This window comes from Strigops habroptila, chromosome 7 (genome assembly GCF_004027225.2).
Source record: "Strigops habroptila isolate Jane chromosome 7, bStrHab1.2.pri, whole genome shotgun sequence".
NCBI classification, from domain to species: Eukaryota; Metazoa; Chordata; class Aves; order Psittaciformes; family Psittacidae; genus Strigops; species Strigops habroptila.
The window spans coordinates 2,891,270-2,912,670 of record NC_044283.2 but is presented as its reverse complement, the minus strand read 5'-3'; the positions used below and the strand labels follow the sequence as shown (position 1 = coordinate 2,912,670).

The window sequence follows — 21,401 nt, the reverse complement described above, 5'->3', positions numbered from 1 at the left end:
AATTATAGCAGCATTCCAGCTGGTAGCTTGCTCCCAGCCACATGGGATGGATCTGGGAACGGATCTGGAAATGGATCTAGGCTTCTCCATTCCCAAATGCACTGGAAAACCGCAGTGGTACCTTGGACCACAAATAGCTGCTGCTGGAGGGAGCAGAGCATCACACCCTGGCAGGCAGGACATGAGGAGACAGGCAGCTCCCTGGTTTCTATGACAACCAGTTCAGGTGCCACCGATGGAGGGGATGCAGGTGGAGATGCCTCCCAGGGCAGGGGACCGGAGGATGGGGTTGATGCTTTGCCATGGATCCGCATTCTGCAGAGCATCCGAAGCCTCCTCAGGCAAATGTCAAAGCAAAGCTGGAATTGACTTACACAGCTCGTGTTGTTTGGCTCATCTCAGCAAGTGAGCTCACATGCCCTGCAAACCTAAGGACATGGTGTGACAGCAGCCAGCAGGGCTGGGCGGGCATGGAGGGGGTGTGCTGATGGTGTCCTTCAGACCGGGAAGACCCTGTTACCTCCCAGGATCTGGTGGGACCCCACAGCCTTTCCCCAGGGCTGGCTCCGGCTCCATGATCCAAACAGCCTCCGGGAGCCTCCAGCTCCCGCTGGGACTGTGGATCTTAACAGGCTGCCTGAATCTGGGCCAGGATGTTTTCCAAGCTGCTTCAAACCCAGACGCTCTCCTGGGAAGGTGGAGAGGAAGAGAGGCTGAGAACATTGGGGCTGTTCAGCCTGGAGAAGAGAAGCTGCGTGGATACCTCAGAGCAGCTTCCAGTGTCTGAAGGGGGCTACAAGGATGCTGGAAAGGGACTTTTCATCAGGGACTGTAGTGATAGGACAAGGGGTGATGGGTTCAAACTGAAACAGGGAAGTTCAGGTTGAAAATAAGGCAGAAGCTCTTCCCTGTGAGGGTGCTGAGGCGCTGGCACAGGGTGCCCAGAGAAGCTGTGGCTGCCCCATCCCTGGCAGTGTTCAAGGCCAGGTTGGACACAGGGGCTTGGAGCAACCTGCTCTAGTGGAAGGTGTCCCTGCCTGTGGCAGGGGGTTGGAACTGGGTGAGTTTTAAGCTCCCTTCAACTCAAACCAGTCTGGGATCCTATTATTCTACGAAGCAGATGCATTTCAGGCTCCAGCACAGCCTTCGTTTCAAATGCACCTGAATTCTGAGTTCCTCCTCTTTCCTTCCCTTGGGTCTGCCCTGCTGACATCCCATCTTGACCCGCTGCCAGAGATGCTGAAGGATCCCTCCTCTACCTGATGAACCTCTTGGACTCTGTGGTAGCACAGGTCATTCCCATCCTGACAAGTCATCCTAACCTCAACACCCAGTATTGGAGCAGAGGGATCTGTTTCCCAACAGCCAGTGTTAAGTCTTGCAGAGGAAGCAAAACTCCTTGTGCTGCCACTTTCAGACCTGGGCTCATACAGATGCCATCAGGCTGAAAATCTGATGTTCCCTGTGGAGCTGCAGATAACACTGCTTATTGACTGGGAGAGCAAAAGGACTCCTTGCATGAGTAAAGTCCTTTGGAGAAGGTCAGTCTGCCTTGGTTGCATGTTTCTGCAATGTCCAAGATCACTGTCTGGGCTAGACTGAGGTCTGGGCTTGGAAGGAAGGTTTGAGAAGGATGTTCTCTAGTTCCTATAGTCTACAAGGTCTTGGTCCTTGTTATGGATGAATCCTTGCTATGTGAAGTGTGCAGTGCCCCACCACATTCTCATTACAGAATTACATGAGGCTATGAGGTGTGTGTTTCTGTGTTGGGATGCCTTCTTTTCTGCTCTCTAACACAAAGAGAAGATCCAAGAGGCAAAGGGAACACTTCAGGGATGCTTCCAATGTTTAAGGTTCTCTTTGGTCTGAAAAGCTGAGGTTAACACTTGGGTGGGTTTCAAGAACAGGATCTTGCTCCTTGGAAGTAGCTGGGTTGACCTGGACATTTGGTGCAGCTCATCATAGCTTAGAAATGAAGTTCATCCACGAGCCATTTCTGATGCTGCTTTGGACAGACTATGACATTTGATGGTATAAGGAACCTTCGAGCAGAGGATACCCGCACACTTTGCAGACATCACTGGTGCTTTCTGCTGTCTGCAGAAGCAGTTCACTTTGTATTCGAGCTTTATTCTATTTATATTTACCCAGAATATCTTGGTGTGCTGTGAGTGGCAGCTCTCTAGGAGGACTGCATGTGAATAGACTTCTGCTAACTCCATGTGAATCCCTTCTGCCACTCAGGCAAGTAATCACAGCAGGGAAATCAGGCAAGGAAAAGAGAACAAAGACATGCAGCAGCTCTGGGAATGACCAAGCAAGACCTGACCTGTGCCAAGTGCCTGCTGTTCCATGAGGTCTCTGAGATGAGATGTGCTCCTGTGGTCAGAGATGTGGGAATGGGCTTCAGTCCTTAGCTTTTCCATTCACCACAATGGAGGATGAGCAATGGTTTCCAGTGGGTCAATGGATCCCATGGGCTGTGTTTGACAGGCACCCTGCCATTCCAGCTCAGCCCTGGGCTCCCATTCCCTGCCCAAGCTTCTAAGGAGGAGCGCTGGTGTCCAGCTTAGCCATAGCCATGTCCATGCGTGGCCATGGACCCTTTGGCCCTGACCTGGGGGCTGACTTCACAGCTTGGACCTGCCTCATCACCACCAACTTGCCTGATGGTTGAGCAGAGCTGTCACCCATGGGCCTTTTGTGCTCACCTTGTCCATGTCCTATGGAGCTGGGCACCATCTGAAGCCCCTGCCCTACCTCTGTGCCATCCCACCCAGCTCCAGGCTCTCCATCCCTTTGGGATGTAGCCTGCGCATCACAGACTGCTGAGCTGATAAAAGCTGCAGCCCATCAGAGCTGTTAACATTACAAGCTGAAATCAGGTGGCATGTGCCCAATGCTCAAACAGGCAACTTCCAAAGGGAAAGTGGGTGTAATCCTTATGGAGATGAAACCTGAAAGTATACACGAGTAGGAGCCATCTGGCAGATACCTAAGGATCCCAGGGCTGTTTGTTTTTCTATGGAGCCATATCTGCTGTGTCAGTCCGTAGCTGGGACTTGAAACCACAGCACTCCATCAGCCAGAACAACACAAGGGAAATGTCTGGTTGTGCTGTGTCAGGTCCTAGCAGGGTGACACCAGCACGCTCAGCACCTCTTGCAGGGGCTACAGGCCCAAAGGGAAAGGTCTAGCAACTAGAGAGCAGTGATGGGGCAGGACCGGCTTCACTCCTGCTCCCTGTTGGAAGGAGAAGGATGAACCAGCTCCAGGGCTCAGCTTACGAGTCCACAAACAACGTGGAGAACAAGTTTATGGGTTCAAACTTAGGGGAAGTTCAGGTTGGATCTAAGGCAGAAGCTCTTCCCTGTGAGGGTGCTGTGGCGCTGGCACAGGGTGCCCAGAGAAGCTGTGGCTGCCCCATCCCTGGCAGTGTTCAAGGCCAGGTTGGATACAGGGGCTTGGAGCAACCTGCTCTAGTGGAAGGTGTCCCTGCCCGTGGCAGGGGCTTGGAACTGCATGATCTTAAGGTCCTTTCCAACAGAAACCATTCCATGATTCTATGATTCTAAGTTTGGTTGCTGTCTTATCCTCACCAGCACTGAGGGGACTACATTTGATGAAGAGCTTTGAAAGCATCACATTGAGCATCCAAATGTAAAACATTAGCAAAGCAGCCTTGAAACCTTTGTATAAATCCCTTTCCAAACACCTCCTTGAACAACTCTTTGAGCTACTCCCTGCCTCCAAGGCGTGTTCATGCCAAAACAAACCCCTTCCTTGTAGCTCTTCAGAGCAGGTCTGAGCTGGGTCCCACGATCTCTGCTGCATGACCTGCCTGTAAGCCACCCCTCACATGAGTGGCATTAGCCACACACGAGGGACAGGTCCCCAGTGGCCACTCAATGCTCCGTGGTGCCTAATTGCATGTATACAACAGCAACTGTAATGATTTTCCTGCTGCAGGAGCTGGATGCTGTTAACATGCGTATTAGTGCCTGCTAATGAGCTCCCGGTGCTGCTCCTGCCACAGGCCTGGAGATGGATTACAGCACATGTGCTAAGCAGCTTAGTTTGGGTAGTAGCACACTGAGAAGCAGGGAGCCGAGAAGGAGCAGCAGGAAGGGATCTAAGCTCACAAGTATTTCCTTGCCGATGGCATCAGGCTCACTTGATGCTGCTGCAAACACTCTGTCAATGCTGCCATTTCCCCCTGCTTGGTACATGCAGGAGCTGTGCAAGTGTTGTAATAGCTTTTCCCTCCTGCTAAAAGGATCCCAGCATCATCAGGGTTGGAAGGGACCTGCAGAGATCATCCAGTCCAACCCCCTGCCAAGTCAGGGCCACCTAAAGCAGGTTACACAGGAACGCATCCAGGTGGGTTTGGAATGTCTCCAGAGAGGGAGAAGCAGCAAAAGCAAGCTCAGTAACCTTGGCTAATTCAACTGGTTTTCACCTCAATTCCTCCATTGCGGCGCAGGGCAAGGAGCAAAGCTCCAGGCAGCCTCTTCCCACCTTTCCCCAGCCCTGGGAAGGTGGGAGATGGGCTGTTTAGGGGGGAAGCAATGGCTTTTCCTAACCTTGTGGTCGCCCTCCAAGCTCTGGGGGATGCTTCACTGCGGTTGCCATAGAAATGCTGCACGGGGGGGATGCGAGATGTGCTGCTGCCATCTCCTGGAGGAGGCCTGGATGGCGTGGGGTGGCTTGAGAGGAGCTGGGGAGATGTTCAGGGCTGAGCTTAGCCCAGGGACATGGGTACCGTGCCGGTTGGACCACAGCAACACTCATCTCTTGCCACCTCTTATGGCCGGAAGCTTGCAGAGCATCACCTCAACATCAGAATGCCAAATAAACCATGAACGATTCAAACAGCCATGACCCCATAGAATCATAGCATGGTTTGGGTTGGAAGGGACCTTAAGATCATTCAGTTCCAACCACTGCCATGGGCAGGGACACCTTCCACACACCCAAACCTGCTCATCTGGTATTTTGGCCTCAGGTTTGTCCTTGGTTAACTTCATCCTAGGGAGCTTTGGGCACTTACTCTGCTGACGGGGCTCTGTGGGAGGATGCTGAAGGGTTGGTGAGGTCAGCTCAAGGATGGAGAATGGCTCTTGGAGGAGGAAGCCCTGAACCATTTACTCCTGGTCCTTAATGCACTAATGGAAGTGGCAGCAAGACTCTCAGTAGTACAGGGTGGTGTGTAAATGAGGCAGATGGAAGGGATGGGTGTGAGGTTTAGCTGTGTGCATGGAGGAAGCACAAGACAATGAACGTGGGACGTGTTAAGAGCTGCAGCTGGTCGTTGCTCCTCACTGTTACGACCAAGAGCTGTAGCTCTGCTGCAGATTGCAGTTTGCTCTCATCTTGCTTGGAAGCAGGAAGCCCACATTGAGCAGAGACCCCAGAGTGGCTACTTCCATCCGGGTGGAAACCTCAGGCTGTGGATGGCTCCCTTGTAGCGAAGGTGAGGAGAGTCATGGACCAGGATCTTCCATGGCAGGGACCCAACGTGGGTGCCACTGTGGGGCAGCTGATGGGAGATGCAGCCTGGAGTCCTATAGCTGATTGTTATAGGGACAAAGTGACCAGAGCTGAAACACGGGACTGCTTGTGCTGATCGTAGAATGGTTTGGGTTGGAAGGGAGCTTAAAGCTCATCCAGTTCCAACTCCCTGCCATGGGCAGGGACACCTTCCACTAGAGCAGCTTGCTCCAAGCCCCTGTGTCCAACCTGGCCTTGAACACTGCCAGGGATGGGGCAGCCACAGCTTCTAATGGCCCAAATCATTGCAGTATGACATGATTTTCAGTGGGGGTACCCTCACTCTGTGCTGGGTGGTCATCACCCAGTGAAAGCTGTTCTCAGGAGCTGCTATGCTCCCTTGGGATATCCTCATTCCAGCCTGGAGCTGACTTTGTGCTGGAGCAGATGAGAGACGCTTGCATTATTTGGGCTGCCTGCTTAGCTCCAGCAGCACCTCCTGCAATCCTTTCTGCAGTGGTTGTTCCACCACAGCCCCTTTCCTTGCTCAGAGCCTTCCCTCCATGATTCCCACTGCTCCCCCTTGGCGACCTCAATCTCCCCTTCCCAAAGACCTTATCAACACATGAGAAGCTCACACACAACAGCCCAGAGGAGCATCTTCCTAGCAGGAGAAAGGACATAAGTAACACAATGTTCCCAGCTCTTCTGCTCTGGAATGCTGTCCAAAGGTACCAGCACAACCAGGGCACCGTGCCCTGCACCGTGCAGCGCAACGTGACTGTGGTACCAGCGCTCCTCATTCCTCAGTCCCTTGCCAGGCTGAAACGAGGCCGTTGTTCTGCTCCATCCCATGACCTTAATTTGGTGCTGGCAGAGGTTTTCCTCTGAGACAAACCCAAACTCTCTGTCATTGCAGTGAGCCTGGGTCCACCTGACCAGGAGATGTTCTAGGAGGAGATGCTCGTCCATCCTACACTTCACGTCTGATTTGACACTGAGCATACAGAGTAATCCTCTCTTTAAGCATTTTGATCCTGCTTTTAGGTCATGTTCATCAAACTTCAGGCCCCTAAAATGGTCTGAAAGGAAGAAAGGGAATTCTGGACCAGATCCTCACTGAGCAGCCCTGAGCACAGCCTAAATGACCTCCAAATAACAATCCATCTCCAAAACTGGCTCTTCCCTGGAGCTCCTCTTAAGGGCTGGTTTTGTTTGCAGCCTCCCCTTTTGATGGGGCAGGCCAGGCCGGTCCTTTAACCATTTGGGATGCAGTCAGCAGAAGCTTGTTTGCCTTGCTTGATGTTATGTGCAAGCTCAGCACTTTGGAGAACATCAAACAGCTGTGCAGGTGCTTTCAAAAGGAGATGAGTTACATCAGGGGTTATCTGGTGTCAGATAAGTGCAGATCTTTCAAAAGGGAAATTAATTGGGTTACTGGTCAACAAATAAATCTGGAGCTGTTCCTCCATCCCACCACCAAACCAAGAAGCCTTGTTAGGAAACAGTTCTTCCCTGTGAGGGTGCTGAGGCGCTGGCACAGGGTGCCCAGAGAAGCTGTGGCTGCCCCATCCCTGGCAGTGTTCAAGGCCAGGTTGGACACAGGGGCTTGGAGCAACGTGCTCTAGTGGAAGGTGTCCCTGCCCGTGGCAGGGGTTGGAGCTGGATGAGCTTTAAGGTCCCTTCAACCTAAACCACTCTGGGATTCTATGAAGGGTGAAGAAGGTGAAGATAAAAAAAGCTCCTATCACACACAAATACATTGAAAAGCTGTGATGTTTGGTGCTTTTACATTTGTAACCTCTAAATGCTTCCCATAGACTAATTCTTCCCCTGAAAAAGAAGCTGGAGTTTTCCTTGCTGAGATCTCACCTTGTGTCATAGGAAAACTAGGTTTTCAATCTCAGTTTTTCTGGCCTTTGCCTTTGGGTGGAATAGCAAAATTAGGCCAAGCTCACTCAAATGAGCTCTTGATTATTCTTATTATTCCTTCTATCTACAATCTGGGAGCTCCTGTGCTAGTTCAGAGGAAGAACACAGTGATAACTGCTGCATAATGCATTTATCAATGCAAATATCAATGCCCATATCAATGGGCAAAGTTTAACAGAAAACAGGGATTTCTTTAAGCCAAGTAATAGGGGGATATTCCATCTCTTTTAAAATGATAAAATCAGATTGGACAAAGCAGCAGGAATTAAAACACTGAAACCATCCTGCCTCTAACAAAGACAGGGAGGGGGAGTAGGTGTCCTTGTCCAAAGGTAATTTTGATGAGGGACTTGAACCCTTAAGTGAAGAGCCTGGGTAGAGTTTAGCTGACCACTGAGCCTGGTTCTTGGTTGTAAACCAGTAACACTCACTGGCAAAAATGAGGAACCCCAGGCTGGTTTGGGTTGGAAGGGACGTTAAAGCCCATCCAGTTCCAACCCCTGCCATGGACAGGGACACCTTCCACTAGAGCAGGTTGCTCCAAGCCCCTGTGTCCAACCTGGCCTTGAACACTGCCAGGGATGGGGCAGCCACAACTTTTTAGCACAAATGGAAAACAACCCTTTTGGCTTTGGCACTACTCTGTGAAACTCCAATAGTGAAACCATCTGAGTTATTTTTGCTCTACAAGACACAAACCTTGTCTGAGCTAAGACAGAAGAGAGTGTGGAAGGACATGGCATGCTCCATTCTTGACAAAGAGCTGGCCCCTGCTCAAGCAGTGGGCTGGTTTTGCTGGTGGAGAGCAGAAGGAAGCTTCCACTACAGTGAATGTGGTGTTATTTGTTATGTGCATAGAAACTGAATGTACTTTGGAGTGATTTCTGTGGATTTAATGTAGAACCTCTGCTCTTTGACCACCACATTGCAGGCTATGACATTGCTAGCTGGCTCCATCTCATAAAATCCTTTAAGACATTGAAAACACCATCTCTAACACAAATCTCTGCAACTCTTCCCATATTGTTTATTTTATTACAAGAATAGTTTTAAGACAGAATTAAAAAATCAGGTTAAAATCCATTTTTGAATAACAAAAAAGGCTTGACAAACCTCGAATCTCAAGTCACCTCTCTGCTGGCTCTTGTGCAGCACAGCAACAACGTACCAATCCTGCACCTCAACATGTGGTGCTGCACCACAACTCTGCACTCCTGCACAGCACCCCATGCAGCAGCAGTGCAGAGATTACAAAGGAAATGCTCTTCCTTCCATTGTTTTATTGCTATCTCAGCTCAGTGATGATGCAGCTTTCAGTCTGCTCATGTTATCCCTAAATCTGGCAAAGACGAAACAAGCCCCTGGTGCCCTCCCCAATTACTGTATAACCACGTCGATTCTGTTGACTTCAGGAAGGAGAATTAACAAGGCATTAATTAGGCTATTAAAAAATAAATATTCTTATGCAGGAGCTATACTGACCCCTACAATTAATATATTAATAATCATTAATTTGTAACCTTAATTGCATGACTCATACGGCCTGAGTTCTATTTAGAAACACCCAAACATCCAGAACACAAACTCCATGGGGAGGGGGCTCAGACCCACTTACTTCAAAGGATGAATCATCAGAGGCTGGTTGGTATGAGCAGAAGTGGCCTGGACAAGCAATGAGGTGAGTTAAGCTCTTCCCTGGAGGTGTTTCTGTCTCTTGGCTACAGAGAAATAACGCAGCTTGGTTGTGAGCAAAGCTTTTATACTACATAAACCAAGCAAAAATGTATTTATACAGCAAAGGCTTTCTGAAAGAACCTCTGGGAGTTCTCACAACAGCAAGTGCTCCTTCTAGAGATCCAGTATGCATTTCAGTAAGAACAAAGACACTCACAGCATTTTCTCTTTATCCTTCCAACGTTGATGCAGAAGACAAAAATCAAGCCTCCCCCCTACACACCTATTACTCTGGGTTGTAGGTGTCATTGCCACAAAGTTATGCAGCTGTAAGTGCAGAGCAAGCCTGGAGGATTCTGAATGCAATCAGAATCAAATATAACTGGTGCAGACATCAGAATGTGGAAACAATAAGAAGTTTGGGTATAGGCACATGAGACTGCCAAGATAACTGTGTATAATTTACTGATATTCCTGAGGTACAGATGAACCAGTGTTTTAGCCCTAGTTCTTGGCAAGCCTCTGTTGTACAAATGACTGTCCTATTTTATAGCAGCTCTAACAGAATGAAAAGCAAACCTTTCCATCAACTCTTGCAGCAAAGCACCATGACTGGACGAGAGAGGTTCTTGCTTGGTTTTAATTACGTGGCTTGTTCATCATAAGGGTAAACACTTGCTGTAACTTTCTCACACCAGGATTTCATGCCAGGGTTGGAGCAGTGGCTCTGCTGTCGGGCTGGAGGTTGATGAGGGAATTGCTTGCTTGGGCCAGCTCTGCGATGGAGACTCGTCCTCGTTGTTTGATGTACTGGGCCACGGCAGCCATCTCCTCTGGAGTGATGTAGATGAACTTTCCTCTGTCATCAATCACACCTACAGGGGGAAAAGAAAGGACCTTGAAGTCAGCACTTCGGCTCCTCTCCCTTCCCCACTGACATCAGTCACGTCTTTTGGAAGGGACATTCAAACTGCTGAGGCTGCATTTCATATCTAGGGCAGGCAGAACAACGTGCCAGCAGCCAGGCTTTTATCTCCTCTCTACTGCTGGGTCTTTGAGCAGGGCTATGACAATAGGCAAGTGCCTTGGTAAGACTGTGTTCAGAGTAACACATGCTTTTTATTGTACACAGCTATTTGGAAGTACCACAGCAGCTACTTCAGGCAATAGTCTTCGTGGTGATGTTCTGCACCCAGGCAGCTGGTGGAGAAAGGCAGAGAGCAAGAGGGTCCAGGAGGTGCTTCAGAGCCCCTGTGGAGCCCAGCTCAGCCATTCCAACCTGCTCTCTAAAAGGGAATGAAGCTCAATTCCCTGATTTCAGTTGCACCATAAAGAGTGAGAACAGATCTCCCTGTTCTTAATGCATTACAGGATCACATGCAAGATAGAGAGACTCACTGCGTGCCTTTGAGGCCCCAGACACAGACAGGACAGTACACATCCTTATGTTTTGATTCAGAGCACTTTTAGGTCATTTGAATGGGTAGCCGCATGCACCCACTCAGACAGTTGATTCCCAGCCACGACCACACTATCAGGTCAATAAATGTTTGTGTTGGCACCTTCTCTGACTTCATCCTTGGAAACAAAAGGACTGCCCAGCAATAAACCAGACTTGTGCAGACAGAGAGCTGCCCACAGGCTCAGTCTCTGCTTACATTCCAACTTTGATTGTGTGGGTACATGGAGCAAGCACTTCACTTACTGCAGCATCCTGGAGTGCTCTGGGATGTTTGCTCTCCCACAGCGTGCCCTACCCCAGTCCTGGCTTTAGGCACAGCACCTTTGAAACAGGCTGGCAAAGTACCCCAAAACATCCAAGGGATTCTTTCAAATTCAGGTTTCAGAAGAGATCATTTGCAGCTGGCTTTGCAACCCTGCAGGCCTTCAGCAGGGCTCAGCCAATGCACAGAAGTCTTCTGCTGGTTCCTGAACTGTTGGGGACATTCACCCTCCGCCTCTGTACAATGTACCTGAGGAGCAATCATGTCCCACTGTGCTTTAAACAGGAGTTAAGCGGGGATAATAAAAATCATAGAATCACAGCATGGTTTGTGTTGGAAGGGACCTTAAAGCTCCTCCAGCTCCAACCCCCTGCCCTGGGCAGGGACACCTTCCACTAGAGCAGGTTGCTCCAAGCCCCTGTGTCCAACCTGGCCTTGAACACTGCCAGGGATGGGGCAGCCACAGCTTCTCTGGGAAAAGTCTGTGCCAGCGCCTCAGCACCCTCACAGGGAAGAGCTTCTGCCTCAGAGCTCATCTCAATCTCCCCTCTGGCAGGTTAAAGCCATTCCCCTTGGCCTGTCCCTACAGGCCCTTGTCCAAAGCCCCTCTCCAGGTTTCTTGTAGGCCCTCTTCAAGTCCTGCTAGGATCCTTTATAGTTTTAACCAGAAATTACACCGGAAACTTCTCTCTACCATAGTGAAGGAGTTCTCTGCACCATCTATTCACCAGCTACCATCAAGTCCCCTTTTTGTTTTGGCTGTCACCTGTTAGAGTGCCATCTGCCATCAGGTCCTGGATTCTGTTAATTGCATCCTGTCCAGAAAAGAAAAGGAATAACAAACGGATCAAGAGGGAGGCAGAAAACATTTCACATGTTCAGATAAACCACAGGTGGAGACTTAGATTTAATTCCTCAGTGTTAAAAACTTCACTGAAGGATACACATGAGTATTTCCACACAGACAGATGCAATAAGCCCTTTGGTTTTAGAAGGATGAAGTAAGCTTCTGCAGTTTGGGGTGTTCAAATGGCTTCTTTACCCCCAAAAGAGAGACTTTTATTGCTAGGTTAACTGGCTGATTCAAGGAACTGATGGTGGTTATAGCAATCTTCCCAGGGAAAGGCTGTATAGTGCCAATGCAAACCTGAATACACTTGATATATTCCAGAGCTTTTTATATTTTTCCCTCCTCTGTTAAAGAGGAAACCTCTTTCACCAACCCAAAGCAACAACTTGTTGAATATATTGCTGCATTAACTCTATAGTTACTCCAAGCAAGCAGATCCATTACACCTTAAGCTAGTATGTAAGCCTTGGTTTCCACAGTTCTGCCTCTCTCTCTTTCTTGTATTCATGTGACTGCAGAAGCAGATTATAGCTTAGATTTCAACCAGACAAATTCCCTTAACTGACTCACTGCATGCTTAAATGAAGTTCTGGCTTAAGAGAGAGGCAGGGGCACAGCAGCCTGGACATACAGCAGTGTACACTGCTGTGAAGGGGCATCCTGAGATCAGAACAACAGAAAACATTGCTTACTTAAGAGATATACACCAAATGTGCTCAAACTAAAATAAACCAAGTCACAAGTATTCTTCTGAGTTAAAAATACAAGATGTTTAGAGAACAGAAAAAGGGGAGAGGGGGGGCAAAAAAAGCCTTTGCTGATCTTCACCAAAATCCAAGTATCTTCAGCAATACTGAGACACTGGGATAGATGTTACCCTGAATCACCCACTTTCTCTTCTCTCCTTTTAAACTCATTGTTTTACTTGCACCCCAAAAGTTAGTACTTACCTGTGTTCTTAAACCCAAATGTGAAGCCAAGTCCTCCAGCTGGATGACCTTTGTTTTCTATGGGAACAAACAAGAGTTCAATGCAGCTGATGAATTAGAGGGTTAGCATATTTCTTTTCCTTTCACACAAAGATGCATTTCATAGCCAAAGTAGAACCTGTCATTCTACTAACTTTGCCTAGTAAGCACTTTATTCTGATGAAAAAACTCTAACTTTAGTTACTTAAACCAGTCTGCTCTGTGGAAAGACTGAATGCTCCAATGTACTTAAGTGAAGACTCAAATACTTTTGCCAATGTTCATCCTGAACCTTTCCTTACACAGTATGAGGTGGCCCTACCTGTGGCAGGAGGGTTGGAACTAGATGATCTTAAGGTCCTTTCCAACCCAAACCAGTCTGTGATTCTGAGATACTATGACTCGGAGGACAGGATGAGCACAAGGACAAGAGCCATGGCTTTGCTCTGCTCTGCCACCTGAGCTTCTCAACTCTACTTTTCATTCCAGTGTGCATTAGCGAGATCCCTTTTTGTTTGAGAGATGTTTCAAAGTACCTTTGAAAATGATCACTGGTATAGCAGTGCATACATAAAAATCCAGGCAGGACTGGCAGCATTAAGTGCTTTAGTCTGTTTTACTAATGTCATGTGTATTAATGCCATAATAATCTTCCTAAGCAAGTGAACACCTCATTAAAGTTGTCAGTGTTGGAAGCGTACTGCTAATGTGCTCCTGTGCAGGCAGTGAGATGATCTGAGAGCAAAGGCAGAAGCAGGAACTGCAAACACTCATTTTGCTGGTGACAGAGATTCTTAGGGCAGCCTCTCAGTCAGGATGCAGCCACCAACTGCTCACATCTGGTTTTATGCTTCTCTCTAGCTCCAGAGAATCACAGAGAAAACACCTCGTGCACTCATCTGGAGCTACTTGGTTCCTGTTTTCTGACCTGCAAAAGTTCAACACTCATCTGTTGAGATGCAGTAAAAGGATGCACTGTTTGTAAGGAGCTTGGAAAACATAACACTTTTGAAACATTCTGAACTACATTCCTATGAGTTGGATATGTATAGCCACAAGAGCTACATCCACATTATTAGATGCAATACTTCAAACATAAAGGCATTTGTTTCTAATCTTGGAGGACATTGAAGACATAGAGGCTGAAACAGATGAAGCTTCTTTATTAATAAAATCAGATCTCCCCCAAAAAAGCCACACACAGACTTAGTAGTTGTGAAGTTCGATGCAGCCAAGCTAGAGAACTGAATACCATGGACTGAACACATGGAATTGGAACCAGTCCATGGAATTCAGTTCTCAGAGCTGGGAACTGCCAAGGTTCGCCACATCTTCTTTTAAAAGGATGGGAGAGGGGGGGTGGTGCAAAGCCACATAAACAAGAAAAACAGGATTTAAACCTTCATTTAAAGATATTCACTCTCGATGACCAAGTTTAGTGGAAGCTTTCCAAGATAGATCCTACTGTGAATAAGAGGGTGGGGTGGGATTAGGATGCATTCCCCACACACGCTCTGAAATATAATGACATTGTGAGGTCCCACTGAACAAAACACTTCACCACATGCTTCATGATCTAGAGACAGGCTTAACTTTCACAGAGCAACATACACACATCCAGAGTTTACTGAATTCATTTAACTTTAGGTGTGATTCTGCTGTTCTCAGCAAGGGAGGAAACAGAGCGAGTACTCTCAGGATTAAGATGAGTATGAATAGGATTTTTCTTTCCTTATCTTAAAAGCATCATTTTTCTTAAAGGAAAACCAGGAAGGGGTAAAGCCTCTAAGCCCTTCACTATCCCTTTCAGATGTAGTTTGCTGTTTCAATTCACTGGCTGTAACTCAGATGCATTCAGTGACACCCCATCAAGCTGGGTGAGAATAGTTTGATGGACAAAGTGCAAGCTCCTATTCCATGGGCCAGCAAAGCTGGTGCTCCACAGGCAGAGAACTGCTCAACCCCTCTTTAACCTTTGCCTTCTGCAGTGCTCAGAGAACCCACAGAGCTGGTTTGGAAGGTGAGTTGTGCAGCTACAGCACTAAGTAAAACCATAAAGTTCCCACTAAGAGTTGGTTCTTCTGCTCCTCTGAGACCAGAGCCATTGAGGCTGTGACTTGAGGACTGGCCGCTGTAAGATGCAAACACAGGATTGCAGCAGAGATGGTGTCACAGCCCGAGGGTAATGTGGTGACACTGCAGCACATGGGTTAAACAGGTTGTGGGGCTGCTATGAAACCCCCATAGGAAGGGAGATGCTCAGCTTTCAGAAAAGCAGACTTGCGGGTGTCAATCCTTTTGGTGCCTTAAAGAAAAATCCCATTTAAAGCAACTCCATGTGGCGGAGCTGGAGAAAAGAGGTTGCATTTTATCTCAAACACTCATAGGAATGAAGCATGGGGTGAGCTATCTCCAGCCAGTTACACCAATAAAGTTATTCAACAGAAGAGCTAAATTACATTGATTTTTAATTCCTACACTTTCAGACTGCTACCAGCAGTTTAGCACTGCTTCTTGTGAATAGAAGTTTCTGTGAATAGAAGAGATGAAGGCAATACATAATCTATACATTAAACATACTTAATATTACTTAAATAGATTAAAAACAATATTAAAACTTGTAGAAAAAAAGCAATGCCCCAGTTCTGCAACTCATCCCCACAGAGGAAATCAGGTGTCAAAGTGCTTCTGAATGAGGTTTTCAGCCTGTGCTTAATTTCTCTGACGTCAAGTAGAAGTGACTAACATAAAACTACATGTGTGCTCAAACACTGAACTGAGAGTTTGTGACTAATCTGTTCCAACCACCACAACCACCAGGGCAACGTGCAGAATGAGACTCTCCTGTGTTATCGCTTGGAAACCCTCCCAATTTTCATGGAAGATCCCAAAGGACACTGAAATATCCTATTGTTCTACCTACTGTTGCCCCAGGGCAGCTTGTTTATCAAAAAAGAAGAGCACATTTTCCTTAAGAAGTAGCTTGGCACTATCTTGAAAGCTTTAGATGGGAAGAGGTGAACTGGGATCACACTGTATCACATACTCCATTTCCACAGATAGTAATTGAGACAGAGGGTGGTCTTAACAGACACGGCCAGTTCAAAGTTCCCATCCCTTTCATAGAAATCCCTCTGGCTTCTATGGAGAACAGAATATTGAAATCCCTGCATGGCTGCAAAATGAAATGTGCCATCTGATGGTTCACCACTGCCCCATGGGTTTAGTTAGGCTTTTAAACCATGTCACCCATAGCTTTTCCAATCTATTCTCAGCTATCTCATCCATTTCTGGTGGTGCTTCTGATCAGAGCTGACTGCCTTATGCTGGGGACTTACTGAACAAGGGCTGTTTCCATGTGGGCTGCAGCAATGAAGGTACATCCTAATCTGAGTGCTACTAGCTTAAACATTTCTATATTACCCCTAGAGATCACATTGATCAGGAAGCTCCTGACAGAGGCAAACCCAGCAGTCTCTCACTGCAGCATGATGGCAATGGGATACACCAGTGTCACTGAGACAGGAGGCAGAGAGCAGCCTGGCAAAAAGTGCTGGTGCCATAGATGTGCGGTGACTCTATATCAAGCAGGGGGTTGGAACTAGATGATCTTTATGGTGCCTTTCAACCCAAACCAGCCTGTGATTCTATGAGCCGCTGTGAAGACTTACTTGGCAATCACTCAAATTGACTCTTTATCAAGAGATACCCATGAGACAAATCTGTTCTGAAGTCTGGGGTTTTGCTAGGTTAATGGACATGCAAAACTGGCCCAGAGTGTGAGATTCTGGATTAACAATAACTGAAGAAGCTGTGGCTGCCCCATCCCTGGCAGTGTTCAAGGCCAGGTTGGACACAGGGGCTTGGAGCAACCTGCTCTAGTGGAAGGTGTCCCTGCCCGTGGCAGGGGTTGGAACTGGAGGAGCTTTAAGGTCCCTTCCAACATAAACCAGTCTGGGATTCTACAATTAGGACTTCACGGAGTATACAAGTGATTTGCTTATTAATGAAGCCTTTCACACACATTCCATGCACTGTCAGGTAAGATTCCAGTTCCCAGGAAAGGAAGAAAGGAAGGGATTCATTAGGACAAAAGATTTGCATAACATTGTTACAGTAAGAGTAGAAAAAATGCAGTTGATCTTTGATACACCAGTCGTGGAGAAAGAAGCATTTGTCCTTATGGATCAAAAGTGGAAATCCTCCTGAACGCACCACAGCTTTTAAATAACCAGCAGTACATATGCTGAAAGGGAGACTGACACACCCTGTTAAAACAAGTGATCTTCTTCTTAAATACCCCTTCCAAACGCAAAAACAACATTGTAAACTGCACAGATAAAAACAAGAAAAGAAATTGCACAAGCAGTTGGGTTGACCTTTACAATGCCAGCGTTTCAGACACAAACACATCCTGCATGGCAGCCACACGCTGGCACAGCACTTCTCATTCATGCTGAGCTGAGTTGTAGACATTTTCTAAACCAGTAGCTCATGTTCACAAACAAAAAGCCTGAATGTCCCAAATCCCAATCAACAGCAAACACTGCTGTTCATAAACAGGGAGGGTGATCCAGCAGGCACAGAGTTTGTATCGCCTGACCTTATGGAAGAGGGTTAAGAGCTGCAATCCTGCCCCAAAAGCCAAGACACAGCTATAATTACAAACCATTTTCACAATGATGGACATGCTCATGCATGGTTAAGTAAATAACACAGGCTTTAGCTAAGGTATTACTTTTGTTACTTGTTAAACATTGAAGTAAATCAAAGAGGAAGTAAAGATTTCCCTTCTTTCTGCAACTCAGCTCTTTGACAAAGGTATTTTATACAGTCTAACAAGCATGGAAGGAGGAGAAAGACCAGTGGTAGCTTACCTTAACGTACTCCAGAAATTCCATTAGGAAGCTGCGGGACTGGATACAGCAGGAAAACAAGTGTTAGTTTAAATTCATGAACATTAAGTACATCACAGACTTAATTAGCTTGCATCCTTCTGAAGCTTTAAACATACACACCGAGGGAGATTGTGAACTGGAAAAAAATATGCACCTAGTTTTAATCTTAACTAGGAATTTATGAAAGGTATTTTCTGAGACACAACGTGGCTCAAGTACAATTTGTGTTTCTGTGTCTTCTAAAAGGAAATCTTCTCTTTTATTCTTCACATCATACATACCCCGAAATAAGCACATCTGGGCGAGTTTGTGCATTGGGTATTAAGTTACACGCACACTGAGGACATTTTGTACGGAGGTAGAGTACAGAGTGATTGAGGAGACAGCTCATGCAGATGGTCAAGTGTAGCTCACAGCTGTGCAACACATGTGGGAGCTGAAGCCGTTTTCAAAGCTACGCACCTGAAATCCGGCATTTCGATATAAGCAGCTCAATTTTCAAAGGCAAAAGCAAACAATGTGCATTTGAGTTAACAGGGGATCAAGTTCCTCTCAACCCTGGAAATCAATCAGCTTTCATTAAGTGCTTTGCTCTGGACTCAAGGCCTTAATTTGCAGCATGAGTTGCAGCACGCTGGCCTCAACACAAGGCAGTCAGCTCTTTGTAACAGGATGCTAAAACACTTCAGCACACGATCCACCACATGGCAGAAGGGTTGTTTGGCATTTCTGCAAGGCTGGTGTCTCCAAACAACTATGTCCCTGTTATTGTTTCTGAAGATGACTTTTAAATCACCTACTATTCAAGTTCTAACTCCCCATCCTACCAAAGCTATCTTAGATGAGATCCAGGCAGCATCAACTGCCTGCCAAGCTCTTTTGAGTGAGGAACACCCTTCTCTGTTCCCACACAGAGCAAGATTAATTCGCCTTGACAGGCAGCTGTAGGAACGCAGACAATAAACACATTCTGGCTCTAAAGGGTGGTCTAAAGTGGAGCAATTTAATATTCAGGTATAATCTGATCTTCTGAGAGGCAGGCATGCATTTCTGAAGGAACTTGCAATAGAAAGTATGCATTTTGCTGTTGTCCGCGTCTTAAGGAATTCCCCATCACCAGATACAACTTCTCTTGGCATGATGGAGGAATTATCTTAATGGGAAGGGATCCATAAGTGAGACCTTGTGACTAATGTCAAGCACTATTGAGTCATTACAAGCTCCTCAGCCCAAAGCCACCCTCAAGTCAGGCAAATCCATTCAACAGGGTCACTTTGGCAGAGGAGCAAATGCATTGGGCAGCTCAAATTTGGCAGCTTCAACCCAAAAGCAATTTCAGCATTTGGTAGCAATTAAAATGGCTCTAACGGGTTTTCAGCAGGCAGAAGAAGAACGCTGCCTCCCACAACACTGAAACTTCTTTAAGTTTGCTGTGATATTATGTCAAGTATCACATCTCAACCACCATCCCCAGCAGTGCATCTGCAGGCAGCCACAGCAGGAGCATGCGAGAACGTTTTGCACGAGTTTGAAATAGTCAACCATAGCAATCATTTGCAGCACTGAATGCACAGTTTTCCACTGGACAACCCACAAGCACCTAGGCTGTATCCTGTGAATTCTCTTAACAGCAGCCTTTTAAGACAAGAGCTTGGTTTTTCAATTGATTTCACAACAGCTCCATTAGTCTAGAAAATAAAACCAAGCAATTCCCCCCAGATATGTGGGCACTACCAAACTCCAAATTTAGCCTTGCTTTCATCTGGCCCACTGTATGTGGGCAAGGCAGAGCTGGTGACAGTAAAAGATTATCTGAATTCCAGAATGAGTTTTATTTCAGTCCTTAAGATGACGGGAGGAGACCTCATTTCAAGCAATATGCATTTTGCCTCAGCACTCTAAACTAACTTGTAGGAGTCTGGTATGAGGAACTGCAGCATTCCCCAGGAAATACTCCAGGTTAACCTGTGCCATGTACACAATTTAGCTTTAACAAGCAAAACTCTTTGGCTGACTCCTGCTTTAAAGTACTTTTACATGGGGCAGAATGCAGTAAGGACAACCTGAGTCTAACAAAGAGAAAGGAAACTGCAGGAACAGCCTAAGATACATACCTGTTCTTCTGTCATTGACTCTTCAACCCCTTCCTCTTCAACTACAAAACTCTCCTTCAGCTTCAGGTACTCTTCATACTCTCTCTTTTCCTCTTCTTCCTTTGCCTTCCTTTTTTCCTCTTCCTGGATAGAAAAGAGGACAAGTGGTCAGTTTGCTCTTCCACACATCAGGTTTAAGGTAAAGTCGCATCTTCTTAATCTGGTTTTACTAGGACAGGCAGCAGATAAGAAGTGTCTAAAATGAGTCTAAGTTCTCCCTTGATGGCATCGTTAATTTCAGAAGCCACCCTTCAGGTAGTAACCATCTGACATGGGAGTTAAGCTTGCCAATACAAAAAAAGCCTAGCCTGGTTCTTAACAGATCTGACACAAGGCAGAAAACCCCTCTTATATTGCAACCTGCTTGCTTCATTTGCATGAATAGGTTTCTTCTGCAGATCCCATGACAGGAAGTCCCTGCCCCGACTGTACTTTGATGCAACATCCACATTGCCAGTAACTGCCCCAGTTCTGCTCTGACATGCATTGGTGTACATTGAGAGTGATCACAAAGAATAGTGGAGTTACACCAGTGTCCATGTGTGGGAGAAGAATCTGGATTGTAGAAGAGCTTCAAGTAAAATCTCTCATGATACACAAGCAAACTATGTCTACATGGAGTGCAAAGAACTGCATAAAGTATTTTAGGTAGAGGAGGCAAGGTGTGATTGTATGTAGAAAAGGAGTTTTTACATTGTTAACCAAAACCTACAGGCTCTGCTTTTAGCTATTTGCAATAAAACCACTTTCAGTTACCTACCCTGAAAGAAATGGTAAAGTCTTAAAAGCAATAATGCTGACCCAGCAAACTCCAAGCCTGGTATCAGTGAAACAGTGATGCATTATGTAGAGTAGTTGCACATTCACAAAGCAAAACTGAGATTGAAAGTTTTGGAATGTGACAGATCACTTAAAATGTTTCAAATAAAACCAGGTTTTTACTGCTTTACTTTTGCTCTTCTCCAAAACACTTCACACATGTAACATCACACAGAAGGAAAATGTTTCCTTACAGAACAGTTTCTTCCACAGAGAAATTTAGGTTTGTCCAGCATGTGGTACAACGAGAGTCCCATTTGACTGGCCTCTCGTTGCTATCACATTGCAAAGGCTCGATTAAAACCTAGAAAGAGGAGTCCTTCAAACTCAAGTGACAATCTCAGGGCATTCCTTTACTAATAGCACAGGAATTGATCTCAAAGAACAATTATACTGATTTCTAAATGCTTGCCATGCTACATCTTTGACACTGATATGGTAATTGCTTCCTTAAACGGCTGGGAAGCAAACCCTTGTTCCATTAAACCAGGAAGAGACAGGAACAGGTCATTAAGTATATTGAAAAACATTCATATTAAAAGTTGCCACATAAGACCAAAACCACCAAGGGCCACGAGGATGATCAAGGGCTGGAGCATCTCTCATATGAAGACAGGCTGAGAACATTGGGGCTGTTGAGCCTGGAGAAGAGAAGCTGCGTGGAGACCTCAGAGCAGCTTCCAGTGTCTGAAGGGGGCTACAAGGATGCTGGAGAGGGACCTTCATCAGGGACTGTAGTGATAGGACAAGGGGTGATGGGTTCAAACCGAAACAGGGGAAGTTCAGGTTGGATATAAGGAAGAAGCTCTTCCCTGTGAGGGTGCTGAGGCGCTGGCACAGGGTGCCCAGAGAAGCTGTGGCTGCCCCATCCCTGGCAGTGTTCAAGGCCAGGT

General features: G+C 46.6%; 1 protein-coding gene across 1 annotated transcript in view; it reads right to left on the bottom strand.

Annotated features, from left to right (window-relative positions):
• Positions 1–8,425: 8,425 nt before the first annotated feature.
• Positions 8,426–21,401, bottom strand: part of DDRGK1 (DDRGK domain containing 1) — a 42,340-nt gene continuing 29,364 nt past the window's right edge. Inside the window, exons 5-9 of the mRNA XM_030492230.2 lie at positions 19,651–19,773; positions 17,516–17,554; positions 12,621–12,677; positions 11,587–11,635; positions 8,426–9,971 (exon numbers count right to left, since the gene is read on the bottom strand). Coding sequence (XP_030348090.1) covers positions 9,799–9,971; positions 11,587–11,635; positions 12,621–12,677; positions 17,516–17,554; positions 19,651–19,773 — 441 coding nt within the window. The 3' untranslated portion in view covers positions 8,426–9,798. The remainder of the gene's footprint in view (positions 9,972–11,586; positions 11,636–12,620; positions 12,678–17,515; positions 17,555–19,650; positions 19,774–21,401) is intronic.